Source organism: Myripristis murdjan, chromosome 7, assembly GCF_902150065.1.
Source record: "Myripristis murdjan chromosome 7, fMyrMur1.1, whole genome shotgun sequence".
Taxonomy (NCBI): Eukaryota; Metazoa; Chordata; class Actinopteri; order Holocentriformes; family Holocentridae; genus Myripristis; species Myripristis murdjan.
Window position 1 is genome coordinate 22,881,959 of NC_043986.1, and position 19,714 is coordinate 22,901,672.

At 42.1% G+C, this 19,714-nt stretch overlaps 2 protein-coding genes across 4 annotated transcripts; both read right to left on the minus strand.

Annotated features, from left to right (window-relative positions):
- Nucleotides 1–2,208: 2,208 nt before the first annotated feature.
- Nucleotides 2,209–7,734, minus strand: xkr7a (XK related 7a). The gene is made up of 3 exons (XM_030055830.1): nucleotides 7,202–7,734; nucleotides 4,505–4,704; nucleotides 2,209–3,805 (listed from the first exon to the last, which is right to left on the minus strand). Exons 1-3 carry the CDS (start codon nucleotides 7,732–7,734, stop codon nucleotides 2,850–2,852), a joined length of 1,689 nt encoding a protein of 562 aa, XP_029911690.1. The 3' UTR covers nucleotides 2,209–2,849.
- Nucleotides 7,735–9,906: 2,172 nt separating this feature from the next.
- rap1aa (RAP1A, member of RAS oncogene family a) lies at nucleotides 9,907–18,674 on the minus strand. Of its 3 annotated transcripts, XM_030055589.1 has the most exons (10): nucleotides 18,522–18,674; nucleotides 16,898–17,033; nucleotides 15,207–15,258; nucleotides 14,395–14,483; nucleotides 13,391–13,459; nucleotides 13,233–13,289; nucleotides 13,000–13,140; nucleotides 11,878–12,021; nucleotides 11,575–11,693; nucleotides 9,907–10,666 (listed from the first exon to the last, which is right to left on the minus strand). In XM_030055589.1, the coding sequence occupies exons 4-9, from the start codon at nucleotides 14,449–14,451 to the stop codon at nucleotides 11,604–11,606; spliced, it is 558 nt and encodes a 185-aa protein (XP_029911449.1). In that variant the 5' UTR covers nucleotides 14,452–14,483; nucleotides 15,207–15,258; nucleotides 16,898–17,033; nucleotides 18,522–18,674; the 3' UTR covers nucleotides 9,907–10,666; nucleotides 11,575–11,603. The 3 variants fall into 3 exon arrangements, with proteins under 3 accessions (XP_029911449.1, XP_029911447.1, XP_029911448.1); XM_030055587.1 differs by lacking the exon at nucleotides 15,207–15,258; XM_030055588.1 differs by lacking the exons at nucleotides 15,207–15,258; nucleotides 18,522–18,674 and adding an exon at nucleotides 18,352–18,487.
- Between the last annotated feature and the right edge of the window lie 1,040 nt (nucleotides 18,675–19,714).

Sequence of the window (19,714 nt, forward strand, 5' to 3'; positions counted from 1 at the left end):
ATCATTATGCAAAATAATTCCAGAGAATCGTCCTATATGATTGGGTCAGAGTGTTATTATGCAAATTTATTCATATTTCTCGGGGCCGATTGGACATGGGGAGACACTGGGCCGTGCGCTGGAAACAAAGGAAATATTACATTGTCACAAACTTCAAGTGATAGCTGTCCTGAAATTTATTTGCGTTCTATCTATTAATATCTGCTATAGCCACTTTGCATTGATTTTTCTATTTTCAGACAACGGACATATAATAATAACTGTCACACGTCAATAGAACAAGGTCTAAAGCTGATGAAACACGAGCAATATGTAGTGACAGCGAGGATGGACAGTGTGTCCCTTTGTATAACAGACACAGACAAAAGAAACAGTATCAGTGTTGATGGCAGAGTGGGTTGTAAGGAACGAGCCTACCACCAAGGGACATTTTTGTCCATATATTTAATGAAATTTGCTCTTTGCCTCAAAGTGTTACCTAAGTATTATGGCTTTAAGAATAATATGGAATATATTAAATAGTACCATGAATCACCCCAACTCTGTGAACACTAATGAAAAAACACCAGTGCTTTTGCTCGTGAGAACTGCCATTGTATTAGCATTTGAGAGGAATTCAGTGTGAAATGAGACAACAGAGCAGACCAGTGAAACTGCTGGGCCTGTCTTCACATGTTTAAGAGAATTACAAGGACAACTCTGTGTTAAATACACTGTTTGTGGAAAATAAGTTAGACAACAGGTTCATCCGATGAGAGGTCACTGACCTCTGTGGATAAAGGTATTGCTAGCTAGCAGTTCATTTCACTAATCCAGTGATCCACTGCAACATAGAGATTGGATTTAGTTTCAATCTAATCAGAACAGTCTGTCTCTTTAACAGTCTCAGTTTCCCTCTCACACTCTCTTCCTGTGTGTCTTGCAGTGGTTCTCTGTTTCAGTGTGTTGTGTTCACAATATAAAGACACTACCTCAGCACAAATAAGGTAAACACATTGCTCTTTATTTTAGCAACAACAACATAATGAAATTGTCTTCACTTTTTTGTTCATCTTTTTTTTTCATTTGCTGTGAACAGCAACAGTCTGGCATGACCAGTTTAAGGCTTTGATTTTAGCTTTGTGTTTGTGTTTGAGGTACAGCCCAGTCTAGCTCTTACCAAAACACTTTTATGGTACATCACGTTGTTGTTGTCATTTACATGATAGACTCAACAGTTAGCACCATAATCAAAGCCTTTGGCTTTGTTACTGTGACAGAGGTGGCAATGGTGCTTTGTGGACTATTTATCTCAGTGTTGACTGGGACAAAGAGCTGACTGGACAGTGTTTATAACAAAACTGTCATATTCAATGACACTGTTTCATAGGAACTCAAATGCACATGACAAGACACTCAATATCTTCTCCATACATCCATACTCGATATGTGTATACTGGTGTGTGAGCTCACACACACATACACACAGACACTCTTTCTGTCTTTCACACACACACACACACGCACACGCACACGCACACGCACACACACACACACACACACACACACACACACACACACGCACACACACACACCACAGGTCAGAAATTTCCCTTTTGTGACTAGTCTATAGAACAACAACCCAACACCCTGATTAAACAAGTAGCACATGCCTGTACCATCAATAACGTCAAAGCTGTTCTCTTGGGAGTCTGCAGCCAACAGTTTCTACAGTTTTCAGACAACAAAGTATGGATACAGTACAATTACAAACAGTGCTGTTCTTCTGTTACGTCCCTCTTCATTGTACAGCTTAATTGACATGGGAAAGAATGTCCATTGTTTTGCTTCTGCAGTGTAAGATGGATGCAGAATGAAAAGTACAACTGTTGAGAGCCATATTGGTAGAATACATCCTACAAATGTAATGGAAATAATAATGTAGCTATTGTTTAATACATTACACATTCTGGAGGAAGGTGCGTCCTATCAGAATAATATTGATGGCATGGCCTGAAAACAACAGACTGTTTGTAAACACACACAAATGTCTTTTTTCCTACCTTACCTCAAAAAACAAATATAGTACCACAGGAATGTTGTATATCCCACTGACAGCATGAAAATGCTCAAATTCTTGTCACAAATATCACATTTTCAACTGTTTTTACATTCAACTCAAGAAATGTTGCTTTTAAACCGCCCCTCAACTTTAAGACAGTGTTTTTTTTGTTTGTTTTTTTCCGGAGATTACTTCAACATGAGTGAATAGCTATGGGAAGTGATGAGGACCAGTGCCTGTGTTGTAGACCGTGTTTGAAATAACGATGTGAGTTATCCATTTTAAAACGACTTGCCTCCTCACCCTGCTGCACCTTGCCGCATGATGTGTCAGTGCTAGCTGCCATACATATTCATGCATGTTGAAGTCTTGTCTCTGGTATTAACTGCCTTGAGAGGATGTGTTGAAGCACCTTCACTGAGGATATTCTACCTCTGATTGATAATCATAAAACTCCACTTCTCTGCCTGTGCTTCTCTGTAATTTCACTAGACGGCTGCTGACTCTTTAACCACACTCCGCGACTTCATTCTGTACCACACCTTGACCTGAGAAATGATACAGAAACCTAATTACACACCATCATTAAACAGCTTCACAGGATTTTGCCTTGTAAAAAGAAAAAGACACTACACGCCATTTTCTCGTCTTTTCTCTGTCAGTTTCCCGCCGGTGCTTGACGGTACCGAGAGCAACCGAGTAGGTGTGCATCTGAAATAGACTACTCAGGGAGTGTCATCTGTGTGCCATTTTGAGCTGGGATGTCTGCATGGCAGCGAGCTGAGTCACAGCACCTTCAGCATCAATATCACACGGTGGTCTCATACTCCATCACTTCTTTGGGGGTGCCCAGACAGCGGTATTGGATCCTTGGCGTGACTGGTGCAGCGCCCTCGAGCACCAGGATGGTTTTACGTAGCCGGCGGTCAATGAAGTGGGCGTCCCAGGCAGGGTACTTCTTCCTAGGCAGGTCTATTCGGATGACAGGCCCCTCAGTCCTGGGGGTGAGGCGGGGCACTGGGGCTTGTGTGCCCCGAGCTGATCGTACCTGAAACACATCCCCATCTATCCCAGACCCTTGCTCTCTGTCTGCCCCTTTAGTTCTCTGAAGGGTCCTGGGTGGGCTGCTCACCAGGTCAGGGGGAAGGGTAGAAGCTGGGGAGGCAAGGGACTCGGCAGCCTCTTCCTTCTCCACAATGTAGCCCCACCCTGAGATTGGACCATCAGGGTGCAGCAGACAGTAATACACAAACATGAAGAAGGTGCCCAGAGCATAGCTGCTGGCCACCACACACACCATGATGACAGCGTAGAAGTCTGAGGTACGTGGGCCTCGGTACAGGTACCACGCAGTAGTGAGCGCCACATTCTCAATGAACACAGTCAGGCTGTAGATGAGCATCCTGCAGCGGGTGCGCCCCTCTCTCACACTGAACCAGCAGAAAACATACACGATGCCCACCATCATGTTGTAGATGATCTCCTCCCATTTGGACATACAGAAGTCTGTTTCGCCTTGAATTATCCAAAATGTCATGATGCACCAATGGGCCACGATGAAGATGCCAAAGTAAAGCTGGAACACTGAGGCGAACAGTGCAAAGGCCATTGTGCGGGCGCCAATGGTGAACAGGTGCCACAGGATCTGAACTATGACTGCCTTGTAGGTCATGGGCAGCTTATCATCTCTGGAGTCCCTCAGGACTTTCTGATAGGAGGCAATCATCCAGGCCAGGGATATCAGCGAGGCGGAGGCTGAGAGCCCTGGGGAGAGACAGGGAATGGGAGGTGGGAGGAGAGAAATACAGTATAGAGAGGGGAGGGAGAAGAAGAAATTAGAGGGGGAGGAAATGGTTTTGGGGTGAGTGTCTTTCCATTTAGAGCAGTAAAGATATACTGTGGATGGCTGACAAATGCAAAGAAAAACCAACATAAAGTGTAGCCAACATAACCAACCAAAAACCAACATAAAGTGTCGCCAAACCAAGCCACCAGAAAAGCTTCAGTGTTCCTTGGCATGGATACTACAAGTCTCTGCAACTCTAATGGAGAGATGTAACTCCATTTTTCAAAAAGATATGCCCTCATTTGGTGTTTTGATGATGGTGGTGGAGAGCAATGTCTAACACGTCACTCCAAAATCTCCCATAGGTGATCAACTAGGTTGAAATCTGGTGACTGTGAAGGTCATATATAATTTACATATTTTTCATCTCAATCAAACCATTCAGTGAGCCCTCATGCCTTGTGGATGGAAGAATTGTCATCCTGGAAGAGATCACTCATTTTTTATTGAGGTTTTTCCTTTAATTTGTCACCCGTCTGCATGTCACCCACTTCCCTTGCTCTGCGAGAGCCTTATCAAGCCAAGTACAAGCGACTAATCACCCAGAGTTTGGGCTTGTGTTTTATTTTTGACATGTAAATGATGTCTGTGATGACTGGTCACTGTGAGGGACTCACCCTGAAGTGGCAGGACCTGACTGGCCTGGATCATGATGCTGAGCTGCAGCACCAGCTGAGGGGCACTCTTCAGGAAGGACTCAAGCAAACGCAGCATGCTGATGTCAGCACTCTCAAACATCATGCGCCAATAGAAGTGATGGCGCTCGTGGTCCCCACGCCAGCGGCTCTGCACACCCAAATACAGGGCATGGACATACCTATGGGACAGAATGAATGAAAAAAGGGGGGCAGAATTCAGAAATGTGCATCAGTGAATTCAGCTATTTTTGGGGGGATGAAAGAAGAGAGATTAAACAGAATTCTAGGTCATTATATTGTACTTCAAAAAAAAATTCTCCATCAAATACAAAGTCTCAGAAGTCACAACTCATTACTCCAAACTCTGGGAGCTTTCAGTAGATCTTGCCAAAATAACTGGTTGCTCCCTCCTCTGGGCTTTAGATTAGACTGAAACTGAACTGAACAGCTATGTGATTTTAATTCTAGCACAGGCTTCAGAGAGGAAGATTGCAGAACTTGTCAACTCCCTCTTTTTAAATAAAATTAATCCAAGGGGTCAGGGAGAGAAAAATATGAGGGGAAAGGGAGTGAAAAGAATCCACAAAAATGCACTCAATCCAGTTACAGGTTGAAGAGGGAAAAAGACTGTAGGTTTTTATAAATTTCTTGTTGATATGTAGTCCTGCCGCAGCCTCAACATATTCTGTAATGATCTTGTTTAACAAACACACTTCACTCTCTCTCTCTCTCTCTCTCTCTCTCTCTCTCTCCCTCACACACACACACACACACACACACACATGCACACAATATCAAAGCCTACATATGCACTGTGCATACATATATTTCTGGGCAAATGTGTTTGCTTTGAAGATATGAAGTGGCATGTGACATCTATTTGCGCTAGGCAAATATAGAATATATGTAAATCATTACCCTTATCAGTACACAGAACCCAACTGTGTGCTTGGAAAAGGTTGGTGTTGCCACTGAAGACTGGAGCTAAAAATGTCTCAGTAATTGCCTCAGGGAGAAGGGTCAGAAGAGCCCTATGTCAATAAGCCCAGTGAACCAGTTGGGAGTTTGTGTAACCCTTTTTTTGTTCTGGTTCCCACTCCACAATGTGTGCCTTGGGATGTCACACACTGAGAAAATAGGGCTTACATTCTGTAATGAGGGTCAAAGCTCCAACAGCACAGGAGAACATACACGCACAATTTCATAGTAAAAGGCCTTTAAAGCCTGTGTCCCATCTGGTGTGCACTGGCATTTAATTCTGACAGGCGACCCAAATTGATCCCAGCTCACCTGGCTAGGTATCAGTGACAGATCATTCCTGAGTTAACAGCTGAGGGTAAAACACACAACGCTAATCCTCTTAATGTGCAGACACGCCGGTCTGAGAGCAGCAGCAATGAACTGAGCACACACAACAGCTTTAATGGCATTACCGGTAATTCTGCTCCGCCACACTGTTTTAACGTGCTCCTGATGTGCTCACGTGCATGTACGCGCGCGCACAAACACACACACACACAAACACACACATACACACACACACACACACACACACACACACACACATACAGACAATTCTCAGTCTCCATGAGGAAATAAGGAATCAATAAATATTGCCCATAGGGCTGTCTGAGGAGGCAGGAAGAGAGACCACAGAGAGAGGCAGATTATGTAGGCCTACAGAGCGATGGTATAATTGATTTACACCTGATTTCTGTATCATCACTGTATCTGTATAAACACATTATTTGACTTTCCGTATCATCACAGTATCTGTATATACACATTATTTGTCTAACCCTCCTCCCACCACAGTTCAGCTGGATGTTTCCTCCTGGCTGGCAGCAGCTCAAGCCTGTCAAAACCAATCAGAGCACTCTAAGCTTGAGCACTGCCTCACCATCACTGACTGAGCAGCTGACCTACAGACCTACTACCATCAGTGTGAGAGTAATACCAAAGTGTACACTAGCTTGTCAGTCTCAGAGCCTGCCTGGCAATTAAAGGAGCTGGGGCTCAGCTGACACAAATCAAACTTAAAAGATGAGAGGTTTGAGAATAGGGCTGTTTTTGCAAACACAGAATTGCATGAGCCTCGAGCTAACACAGCACCGTGATAAGCAATCAAGCGAACAGATGATCCATCGCTGTGCAAATATAAAGAAACTCTCGGTTCACATTATGCTCTGGGACCAGTGTTCTCCCCACCCAACAAAATGTGTAGACATCCCAACCAGGCAGCCTCTTGCTCGCCCAAACCCCTAAAGACAAAGGGATTTTACTATATTTGTAAGGCGATTGATGTGGATGAGTTGACGATTTTCCCCGGGAGATTATTGACCTAGAAGCGCGTCAGGAGGAAGGCGGGGCCTAATTCTCCCCTTTCCAAGCCGGGGAGACAGCAAACAATGCAAAAGACATTTTGGCATTTTGGGCACAAGTCTTCACTGAATGATTATGTTTCATAACCATTTTGCCACAGGGAGTATTGCTGGGCTTTGAAGAATGCGACTCTCTCTCTCTCTCTCTCTCTCTCTCTCTCTCTCTCTCTCACACACACACACACACACACACACACACACACACAAACACACACGCACGCACGCACTCACGCACGCACGCACACAGTGAGTAGTTTGCCCCCTCTCCCAGCCCGTTATGAGTGCCCAGTCTTACCTCCAGACCTGTGCCAGCTGAAAGACGTGCACGATGGCTTGGAAGAGCCACATGAAGGCTCTGCAGCAGCCCCGGGCTCCTCCCCCGGTGCCCGTCCTCGGCAGCACCTCGACCGCGGCAGTGCGGCCAGCGCCCCGCTCGTCGCTGTCCTTGGTGCTGAAGTCGCCCTCCGCTCCCGACGCGGCGACCACGGCGGCCGCTGCCGTGCCGCTCTCGGTGCTCTCCGAGAAATCGTAGGCGAACCATCTGAAGCTCAGCACTTGCACGACCACGGACGGGACTATCACAAAGACCAGAGTCAGTGCAAACCACCAGTAGTCACTCCTTAGATAGTAGTCCGCGGCCAGCCACAGGTCTGAGGCCCCGTCCGAAAAGAAGACCAAAAGGGCGCAGAGCGTCCAGCAGCAGTCAGGGAGGGAGTAGCGCTGCTCAGCAGGACGGCGCTGGGGGAGCCGATGGTTCGACCTGGACGGGCACTCGGGCGGGATCTCGTTTCGCAGAGAGACGGGTGCACCATCAGATTTAGCGGCCATGTTTGTTGTAGAGAAGAGAGTGAGTAAGAGAGATGGGAAAATGATGGAAGGGGGGAGGGGGGTCGTGTAGCGTGCTTGTATGCATGCGTGTGCGAGAGAGGGAGGGGAGAAGGAGGGTGGGAGGAGGGCGAGGGTAGGTGAGAAAGACAGAAAGACCGAGAGAGACTCCGAATCCAGACTGGAATGAAGAGGCAGGCCACTGTTATGAGTCAGTGATATCCTTAAAGATGAATTTAATGGCGATGTAATAATGACACGGAGACTGCCGGGCTGACCTAATGCCTTTAGAGGGAAGGCTTCTCCATCACGAGGCGTTAATTGCTAATTAACAGCCTATAGCTCATAGGTTCACCTGAGTCTATTCTATAACATGTCACCTGAAGTCGCACAGTCTCCACGAGGCTGTAGGACCGACCATATATGACAAGAAGCATCTCAGGGACTGGGACCCTCTTACTGGCACATATGACAGCCGCTCTCAATTATACTGTCACCTTCTGGTCAAAATGTGAAGCACAGAAGGTCATACAGTCTGCTGAAAAACTCGGGGGAGAAAGTAAAAATCACAATGATGTTTAGAGTAAATGGAAAAAAGGTCCTGTTTCCTTGGCCGAGAAAAATCTTCATCCTTGTACATCATCATCCTCGGGGACAGCATCTTTCTGTAGCACATCGACTCCTCCTCTTATTTAACAAACAAGATGGACCTTTACTTTTACTCCAAGTTTGCAGTTTTCTCGAACTGTCCTCTTCTCAGCTTGTGCCCTGTGATCTTTGAAAGCCAAATAAACACCACTCCACACCATCACCTCTTAACCACATACACACGCATTAACATATGCACCTTAAGTTTACAACTATCCATAAACCTGATGTTTGCTCCTGCAGTGTACACCCCTCTGCTTCATCTCAATGGCCTGAAGCAATATATCGTGGTGTATAGACTGGATAGGGATCTGAATGATAATTCATGCAGCTAATGAATATATAGATCAATCACCTTATGGTTAGGGGCATATAGAAGACAATTTAAAATAGGAATATATTGGTTTATATGAATCTGCAAAGTTAACGTTCAAGCATGACTTTATGACAGGTTTAACAAACTTTTTCATTTTGAGAATCCCCACGTTGTCTTTCATGGCCATGTGGAACCCGCAACTTGAAGTGACTCTGCATTAGACACACGGATCCGAAGATATTCTGCTCAGTATTAAATTGTTTAGACGTTATTCTCGAACACTGGCAGATTCAAGGTGATGACTTTAACACATAAAGTCGTCATTCCTAGTGGATTATAATGAAATCAAAATGTTCCGGACCGCATGCTAAATGTTGAGGTATTTAAAATGTTTACAGGACTTTTATCTCGCCGTCACACTAAGGTGAGGCAGCTTGGTTAAGACGCAGCTGCTCAACTGCAGGATCTTATCAGTTTCTCTTCTGCTTTTTGCTGCGTTCATTTAACCGTCTCTGCGTTTCTGCTGCTGGAAGCCTAGACTGACTCAGTTTTCCAGGTTCCTCTATTCTGATGGGTTTTTTTTTTTGTTTTTGCTTGCCGAGGACACAAACCTGACCTCTGCTGCAGCTAAGCAGGGCCATTTCCTCTCCGCTCTGGTGTTTGAGGCTTCATCGCAGTCGACTCTTTTGACTCCATAAGACATTCAGCCTTTTCCTTTAAATGTCAAGAGCTGTTTACTGTACTACCACGAGAAACGCTTATGACATCAACTCTGAAAGCTGGAGAATGGCCATTTAATTTGTCCATTTATTTAATGTCCAGCTTTTGGAATTAAACTTCTTTTTTTTTTGGAAAGAAAGTCTGATCGCTAATTAAAAGATGGGCTATCATGTGGAACATCAAGCCAACAGGCCTACATTACCAGCTTACATCATTTTCTGCTGTAGTGTCACACATGTGAGGTGAAAGCTTCAAAGTGGTTTGGTTTACAGGCCCACGAAGAACATATGCCTTATAAGCCATTTGACTGGTAAAATTCAGCAAGTCTGTACATACAGAGACTTTACTGACAAGTGAACAGCTCCAGCCCGTAAACAGGTATGGACAAATATTTAAATCACTTAACATTGCAGGAGAAAACTAATGTCAGTCATGTTTCTGTTTCCAATATCACCCATAATAAGAAAAATTAAGACCAATAATAATAATAATAATAATGAAAATGTACTAAAATTTAATCATTCATAAAAGCTGGAAAATCATTTGTGACAGGGTAACACAAGAAGCAATATTAGAGTTGGTTTAGTACAATATATTTTCAGCCTCAAGACACAGAAATCAAAATGCGTCATTTCCCCCATCAGTCTATAAAATACTAATTTCCTTAGCTTCATTATGCAAAAATGGAATTAGAATATATTATGGGAAATATGAAAGCCTTGCAGCTCTCAATATAAAACAAAGTCACTTAGGAAAGATGTTATCTCATGAATACACATCCTTGTAAGTAGGAGCAAGAAACTTATGGACAATGATGCATTTCTGTTGACACCGTTAGTGCAGAAAGGTATGCGAAGGCCAACATTTCACATGGTTTCTTTTGCAAACGTATAGTCACAATATGCCAAAGATTTCTGTTACTTTCAATAAAACAGTTTAGTTCCCATATACGGATTTACACCCATGGTCTCTTTTCTTTTAAACTGATATCTCCAAAAGAAAGACATCTTAGAAAAGAAAACAAATAACAGTTGTCATCACACAAGGCTGACAATGGCGAAAAAAGAAGAGAAAAAGAAAAGAAACAGGTGGACTCCTTTGCCATTAAAAGCAGAGAATATCTTGAAAGTATGTGCCATCTCCTCCGATTTCAAGAGTGTTGAAGAATCTGTCAGCCTTTTCAAAATGTTCTGGAGAGGGCTTGGAATGCTGGCACGTTCCAACTGGGCAACAGTTAATCGTTACAGGTTTCTGCATTGAATGAAAAATAATGTTAGTGTGTGTCGATGAAACTGCGGCAGCACATGAGACTGTCTGCAACAAGCATCAGCCTATGTCTGAGGGCATTAATCTATATGTGGAGTCTATCCACCCCATGTGGAGTCAATAATGCTACAAACCAGACCTCAAATGATTGCAAATGGGCAAGATCAATGTCAAGAACTTCTCCAGATAAGCACTGCAGCACATTCTGGACTGTCTTACAGAATATATATTAAATTCCTCTAACATCACAGCACACTTAGAGGGGAAAAAAGGCATGAGGGATGTTCCACAAGTCCAAAGGCCAAATTTGCACAGCACTCTGGCAAAGTTATTTTCAGTGTCAGACCTTGTCTGGCTTTTTCAAGTCTGATCCTCTCAACTGAGCCCAAATACATTTAATTGCCAGGCTAAGCTGATAGATAGTTATTCAAACATGAAGCACTGCTACAGTGCTCCATCAGTAGATGGAGCCATATCATTCAATTAAGACTGCCTAGTTTACACAGAGTACTGCACATGAAACTAAATCATCCAAAAAATCTGACTGGATATGTATTGCTCTAATTGTAGAGTAGATTCAGTATTTTCATTTATTATTTCTCCCCAGTTTTTGTTGACACTGGCAACTAATTCTAGTTCACAAGGTTCCCATAACAAAATCTGTCTTAAATCACATCTCCAAATTCTCAGGGTGCACCTTCTATGCATTAACCAATTTTGAAAAATTTCTGACAATTTTGAAATTCCCCAATATTTAGCAACTTCACAATATCCATTAAATTGCTTGACTTTCCTTGTTTGAAATCCGTTTCTAAAAATGCACTGTTAATCCAGAAATTTCATGAGCAGTGGGAGTCATATTTGGATGACATCCTGTTTTAACACCCACTCACCTGGCCTGGAGCTGCTGTGGGAGGGCATTTTAGAGCAGTGTGCAATTTGACTTCTTTTTTGCCTTCTTCTTTTCCATCGGCGTTTTCCTGTTGATCTGTCGCACCAGGTCGTAGAAAATCTGAACAGGATAAGTTAAAGTGTTTTAACATATTGCTTCAGCAATCACAAAACGTATGCAATGGGAAGTTACCAACAGCGCCATTAGATGCATTTCATGTCTCAAAAGGTATGTGAATTCTATTTCAAATTATGTAACTATCCCAATTTCTTCATCTATTTCCATATGCAGAATTGGACCTTACCTCATTAACATTGATCTTTGATTTAGCTGAAGTCTCTAAAAAGGCACAGTTGTTCCACTGACGGGCCAGGTTCTGGCCCTGCTCCTTGCCAACCACTCGCTCGTCCTCCAGGTCACACTTGTTTCCCACCAGTATCATGGGAACCTGATCAATTAATAGCAATATCAAAACTGGAGCTCTTTCAGAGCATTTTACACACATGTGCATGCATTTTATTTTCCATCCCATTATTACAGTGTTAAGTCAAACAGCCAAAATATTACAGACAAATATTTATCAGGTGTTACTCATGTGTCGGCGGGATGTTTTTTGTCTAGGTTTTGAAAATAAAAGTAAGCAAGTATCAGTCACCACAGAGACAAAATCAGCTGCTGTTGGTTTGTAATCTCAAATAGCATGTGTAACATTGCTTTCACAAGAACATACAGACTCATCAGGCAAACCAGCTATGAATTAATAAAGCACCGACTCAGCATGCTGCATATCCTCTTTCTAAATCTGGAAATGAAGAGAGCACCACTGAAAGTGACAGATAGCATCTAACAACAGCAGTGACATTTCCATCCTGTCACAAAGTTCCTGCCCCCCTTTGCTTTGCCCTCTCTCCCACAGAGCTGACTCTAATGAGGGCGAGACGAACAGGGATCAATGGCAGCCACAGAACCTACACAGGCACATTATATAATGCAACATAGAAGGTTATCATCAGTAAACAGAGGCTAGTATGACAGACCCTCTCAAGAGGTATATCACTATGTTGTAGGATTTAGGCAAAACTGACAAAATTAATACCAGTCTTAAATTACTGATTAATTGCTGACATGGAAAAATCAACTGATGTGAACATTTATTCTTTAATTTCAAGTACTTGATAGGCAGGAAGGCAGTACCTGATGTATTAATGTGATACAACTGAATTATGCGCTATGTTTTTGCCATGCTCTACATTTCAACCCTGGATAACAATGCCCTTACTGCCTGTCAGTATCACCTGATTGAGACATTCATAATTAGAATATTGCCAACTTAAACTTACCTCACTACTTGATTAAACTAAACACAAAAATAATGAGGAAATATTGCAATAGCTTTTAAAAAGTGAATTAATAGTGTGATACTCACATCCTCAGTGTCCTTTACTCGCAGGATCTGTTCCCGGAGGTCCTGTAGGTCATTAAATGTCGACTGCGCTGTAATGGAGTACACCAAGGCAAAGCCCTGGCCATTCTTCATGTACAGGTCCCTCATAGCCGTGAACTGTTCCTACAGAACGGTAAAAGGCAATAGGCCATCATTAGCCTGCCTTCACTTGTTCTGCATGTTATAATCTGTTATCTATGACTGATGGGACTTACTGTTCCGGCTGTGTCCAGGATTTCAAGCATACACTGCTGGCCATCGACCTCGACTTGCTGTTTAAGAGCAAGATACAGGTAAAGGTTGAGATAAAGGTGGGGGAATTTAAATTGGCATGGACCGAGATGCTGAGAGAATTTGTTTTTGCTAAGCTTACCTTTCTGTAAGAATCCTCTATTGTGGGGTCATACTTTTCCACAAAAATGCCTTGCACAAATTGGACTGTCTGGATGAGACAAACAAGAGACAGAAGGATGTCAAGAAAATGCATCATTATCACCAGAAAACTCAAACACACAGGCATTTTGTTTATTATAATCTATCTTATTGCATGAAGAACAGGCACAGGTGGATGAAAAACATCTACCAAAAGAGAAGTCAATATTTCATCCAGATGTATTTCCAAAAAGACTTGAATTGAGACATACAATATTAAGATTCTTTATGTCAACTCAACACTGACCTCTGGACTTCGAAATAAAAATGTTTTAATTTGTTAGTATTTTAAATAATCATTCTAAATAAGCTGAATTTAATTCATAGCCTACTTAAAAGCACTGCAGTGCCCTCAGTTTCAGTTCCTACTTTGAAAATGTAGAGCACTGGGCGTGGACAGCAGCGGTGGAGGGGGAGGGGTTGGGAAGACCGACTATCAAATCAATCTGGTTACCTCAGTCAAACTAGAGCCCTATTAAACATACATTGATGTTTACCTACATGTGAATTTTAACTAAAAAAAAAAAAAAAAAAAGAGAGAGAATTCTTGATTTAGTTCATAGTGAGCTTCAGTAATTCCAACATATGGTCATGTATGAGGTTCAGTGTGTTATCCTCTATCTCAAACAGCACCTGAATATCAGTTAATGCTTGGAGTGTTTCTGATCTCTTTAATCACTCACCAGATGAAAACAAACATCGGTTCAAATCCCTAAATTGTGAGAGACAATGTAAATAAAAACCTGAGCCAAAAAGCAGCTTCTGTAAACCTCACAATTTGAAGTCTTCAGAGATTTAAGATACTTCAAATTCTATAATAACAAGTCGATAATACTGCTCTATCAGACTTTAATAAGCTCAACATTCATTTTGTTCTTAGATCATGGGACACTTGAGGAATGGCCTCCCTGCCGCGTGTTACCCATGATGCCAGTTGTCACTCACCAGTGCTGATTTTCCCACACCTCCTGATCCCAGCACCACTAGCTTGTATTCACGCATGGTGGGGTAACTTCACTGGACAGCACAAGGGTCTGGAAGTGGAGAGCAAGGATGACACAGTGATTTAAATGCACAAGTTATTTACAATCACAGAAAAGCTCATCACACTGGAAAAAATAACTAACTAAAGAAATAAAATAAACAAAAATTCTAGTGTCAAATACTGCTGCAAGCAAACAAAACGGAAATTTTGGTTATATTTATAACAGTATTCAGTTTAACAAAAAAAGGTATTAACTAGCATGGTTAGATTACAATCTCCTCAAGTACAGTATCTATGACGATGAACAATCACTAGTGACATCAGCAGATTAAACTTTCATTCTTCTGCCAAAAAAATTGCTTTCTTTCCCACCCACTGCCTTGGGAATTCTGCTGTCATAATGGTGGGGCCCTCCCCTCTTTTCAAAATAAGTAGCCAAGAGGAGCTGAAGGAAGCCAGAGACTGGTTCCTCCATTCCAGAGACTGAGACGACATACCCTCCACCCACCCACCTATCCCCTTCTGTGGCACTGGCATCTAAGAAACAAAGTGGCTCTTCTAGAGAAGAGATTTGATCAATCTGAACCCTGGCGCCTGGAGCAGAGAAAAGTGCACTACATCCTAAATGTGGCAGTGGTGAGAGAAGAAAGCAGGTATCATTACAATATGGAGAAGACCACAGAGTGTGAAGTGTCACCAGCACCAAAAGCCTGGCACATTTGTGAAACTGTAGTGGGATGATTGATTGTTTGATGATTGATTGATTGTTTACCTTGTTAGAACATGTCCCTTTGAACAGGTACACCTCTGTATGTGTTCATGAGCTGTTGGCATCAAGTGAGGTAAATGCAGGTTTTTGGAAACCAAATGCAACTATATGCACACATGTATAATACACATGTATGCAAACCTGTATCTAAACATCTTTACTTGTTCCAAACTTGTATCCAAATGCCACTACACAACTATGAGCTGTTGAGAGACATTTGATGGTCACTTTAAGACCTTTCCAGAACTCTAACACCAATGCCCCATTCACTTCAATAGTTTTGGAGAAAGGTGAAATGTGAATTCAAGGGACAATTCTGTATTTGGTGATCATACAAATTACTTCAAATGACAACATGACAGAACCATACAGCTCATACTTGGTTTTAAAATATGCCTTAGCTTATCTGGTTCCACGTGGACAATGGAAAGTACAGGTGTGAATGGGAGTCCAAGGACTCTTGGAGATGTATTGTGATGTGATCATTCAAACCACATTCAGACGTGATCAGGTTCATTTGAGACACATGATGCCCAGTGTGGGAAGCCATCTGTCCCAGCTGTCCATTGAGATGGATGTTAATACAATGTATAAGCAGCACCAGAAATCACAAAATTCTCATTTTTGTGGACAAATTGTTGATATAGGCCTAGATTATGGATTGATTTTACATTTTAGCACAATTTTTAACTCGCTGGTAAGAACAGATGTCCTAGTCAGACAAAAATAAATAAATAATTGTTAATATACATTTACAGAGGAATATATTACAATTGCTAAAACGTGAATGTAATGTTTTACTAGAGGAAACTAGCTTATTTAATAAGCTATGCTTTAAATTTTGCTCTAAAGTGCAAATATTATGTTCATTTGATGCATAAATGTCAAAGAAGTGGGTGGTGCACAGCAGTATCTCATTAACAGCCTCCTTGAATCTACTAATAGCACCGGGTCTGATGATCTGTGAGACCTTTGTCAAATGTTGAGACAAACAATACAAAAACCACTCTGTCACACTCCAACAGCATTTGCAATTCTAACTACGACGTATGAAGCACCACCAGAAGCCCACAGTGAGAGACGGGCACATGAGGCACTCTACAAAGGGGCATTGTAATGATCCTCCTCTACTCAAGTGCGCCATACAAACAGAAAATAGAGATCAGAGGAGCATGCATGACTACTGCTCTGAAATCATTACCAGAGTGAGGTGATGCACCTAGATGTTATGCAACATATGAAGTAGCCTTTATTAGCCTAACAATATACGTAAAGGTAAATCAGACATTGATTTAAATGTAGATTCATGTGGGTGTCACAGAATTTGCTTCAAAGCTTTTATATCAGATAAGCCAGAAGCCTAAGCTTTCCTCCGATTAGATATGAGCCTCGCCTCACACATCTCAAGTATCAAGCGCCCAAGCTAACAACCTTGACCAATCCTAGGCAAGAATTCCTGCTAGCTTAGCTGAACATACTTTGCTAACGGCAGACCTTGATTTTAACAACAAACGATGGCTAAACATTTAATTGTAGATATAAGTCAGAAGCAAAAGGTAATAAACATCTTCCCTCATCCACACATGTAAAAAACCTATACCAGAAGTGTACTTTGTGTTAGAACTGTACTGTTAAACCCACACACTTACACACAAAAACAAAAACCCTCACACTGGCAAAAAAGTCTAACCTACCGTGTACACGGCTGCAGCAGATGACAACTCCCTCTACATCTGGCGAGGGGGGGCCAGCAGATCCTCAAGTACACTGATGTCAGCGGGCAGGTGCTGAGGGGGTGTTGGGAGCCAATAAGCTAGGCTACACCAAATACTGAAACAAGAAATTGGACCTAAATTATATCAATGTGGCATGTACATGCAGGTCAGGATTGCTGGTTATTAATGTTCCAAAAACGTGTAATACAGTGAGTTACTGATGAAGTTAAGACTGTCTGCTCTGTGGCTCATTTCTATGTCATGAAGCTGTCTAAACTAATGGTGGAAAAAAAAAAAAAAAAAAAAAAGAAAAAAGAAAAGGAAAAAAAAAAACTACATGTATTGAAGATAACAGCTAATGGATCAATAGCCCAGCCATACTGAACTGCTTCACTAGAATCATTAGCAATATTTAGTAGTGCATTAAGACCTTTGTATGTCTAAATAAAACACATAGCTAGATGACTGTGGCCCATTATGGCTAACTGCAATGCTACCTACCCAGCTCCATAGACCGGATTTCTTACTATGACTTTTCTCGTATGTCTGTGCGTGTTTAGCGGGGCGAGAGGAACACAAAATGCTACTTTAGGTCCGTTTATAAAACTTCAGTCTATGCGTTAAATGCATTTTTGAAATAACTCCAGTGGTGCACTTTTCGTATTAGAAACCTATCGATGTCGACGAACTAACTTACTTTCGTGCCTACTTGGGGCACAGTTGATTTCGAAAGGAAGGGTGGGGCTATTAGTTAGTTTCACAGTGCAAGTGACCGAGGACCGTACTGTTAGGTTGAAAATAAACACAGTTAAAGTCAGTAGTGTTAACGATATACAGACGTATAAAATACAGACGTCGATGCTAAGTTTGCCGGGTGGTAAACAGTATCCAAGCTTAACGTTTTCTTAATCACTACCAAGCTTGACAACCCAAATGCTAACGTTAGCAACATTTGTTAACGTCCATGAGAAATTGCTAACGTTGTCGGCTGTTGGTACAAGAAAAAATAACTTAAGCGAAATGTGCGGCATTGATGTGGTGTTAGTTTAAGGTGGCTTGTCAGTTTAGCCGCAAAGCTGATCTCGCTGTTTAATGTTAGCTAGCTCTAGGCTGACAAACGTTAGCCTCCCGTTTGAGTTTCCCAGTGGCTAACATTAACTTAGCTGTTTAGCTAACATTGGCTTGTTAGCTACCCAGCTAGCATTTTGGTGGACTCACAAACCTCCTTTTGTATTTCTTCTACATCTCAGACCATCCACTTCGTTTAATGTTAGCATGTGTAAGCTAACTAACAGACAGTGAGCGAGTTAACGTTTGGCGTTAAACTACCGTTACTTTTAACATCAAACAATATCTGAATCGCGAACTCGTTAGTTACTCATTAGCTAACGTTAGCTAATCAAACCAGTTAGCTAGCTGGTGAGCCGTTTTACCCTCCTGAATTATTCTGCCACGGCGAAGCCAGTCGTCATTGTCAGATCTGCTTGGGCATATGTAAACGTCTGAGAACTAATTATTAAATGTCGGAGGTTGGCTATAGCCTTGATAAATAGCTATCAAATTGCTAAATTTACGCAGCAGCAAAGCTTAACAGGACACTTACCGTGTTCCGCTATGTGTGCGCTAAATCACACTGAGTGAATGTACGGAAGGGTCGGAGCTGTGGCTATTGATTGGATCGCCATCAGCCTATCAGAGCTATCCAGGTTAAGGTACAACTTAAACCTCTTAATTTCAAACATCTCCCACACTTAGGTAGCCCGGTGTTGTTTTACCGAATCTCGTCACTGTTCACACGCCGGGTTTAATTTCAGTCTCTTCAAACTGGTTTAAAGAGCCAGGACTTGACTATTTTATTTCTGCAACATATGGCAGAAGTTTGCCCTCAGGACTTTCTGCCACTGAGCGTTTCTGCCAGAAAGCCTTCCTAAGGGTTAGGATTAGGGTTAAGGTAATTTGTGTACATTGTGAGCAATGTACACCAGAGATTAAAGTCTGACAGATGAACTGGCTAGAGCAGCACTGGGCAGAAATTACAACATGAATCTTTTCGGTAATCTCCAGAACATTAATGTCACCCGAGAACTGAGAACTTGTTCCATTTCCATTGATGCCACCTGTAATTGTGTGAACTCGTGTCTTTCTGAGGCATGCATAGTTCAATAATCTCATTTACATCTATACACACAACAGAGGACTTCATTTTCCCCCGGTGAGCAAAAGTAGTGTGTGAGAGAGAGAGAGAGAGAGAGAGAGAGAGAGAGAGAGAGAGAGAGAGAAAGAGAGGTCAGGAGAGTATTTTATATCATTTACAGGTGCTGATGACAGAACTACCAAGGAAGAAAAATACGTTTAATAAAGAAAGAAAAGCATAGCACAAAAATGGGTTTGTTATGGTGCAAATTATTCATTTTTACTGGAAAACAGAACAAATTGGATCTTAATGTGTGGTATCTTTTTTCTGTTTAAGATGCAAAGCACCTCTATGAGTAGGTGAAACTCATTCTGCATGGATTATGATATATGTGCACTCCTTTTGGATGTGCTGGTGTTCATGATATACATCTCTGAAAAGTATGCCACTCTCCGTTCCGAGGGTTGTAGTGTCAACACCATAACATTCAGCAGAAAATGCTTAACATCTTTTAAGTATAATGTGTATACATCACCTTAGTGATACACCTAACATGATTTAGACAGCCATTCAAGCTCTCACAGTTGTTTAATTATGTTTGTTTAATTTTAGCTTTTGCAACATGGAGTTTGCATTGTGGTGTGCACTGATGACTGTATGTC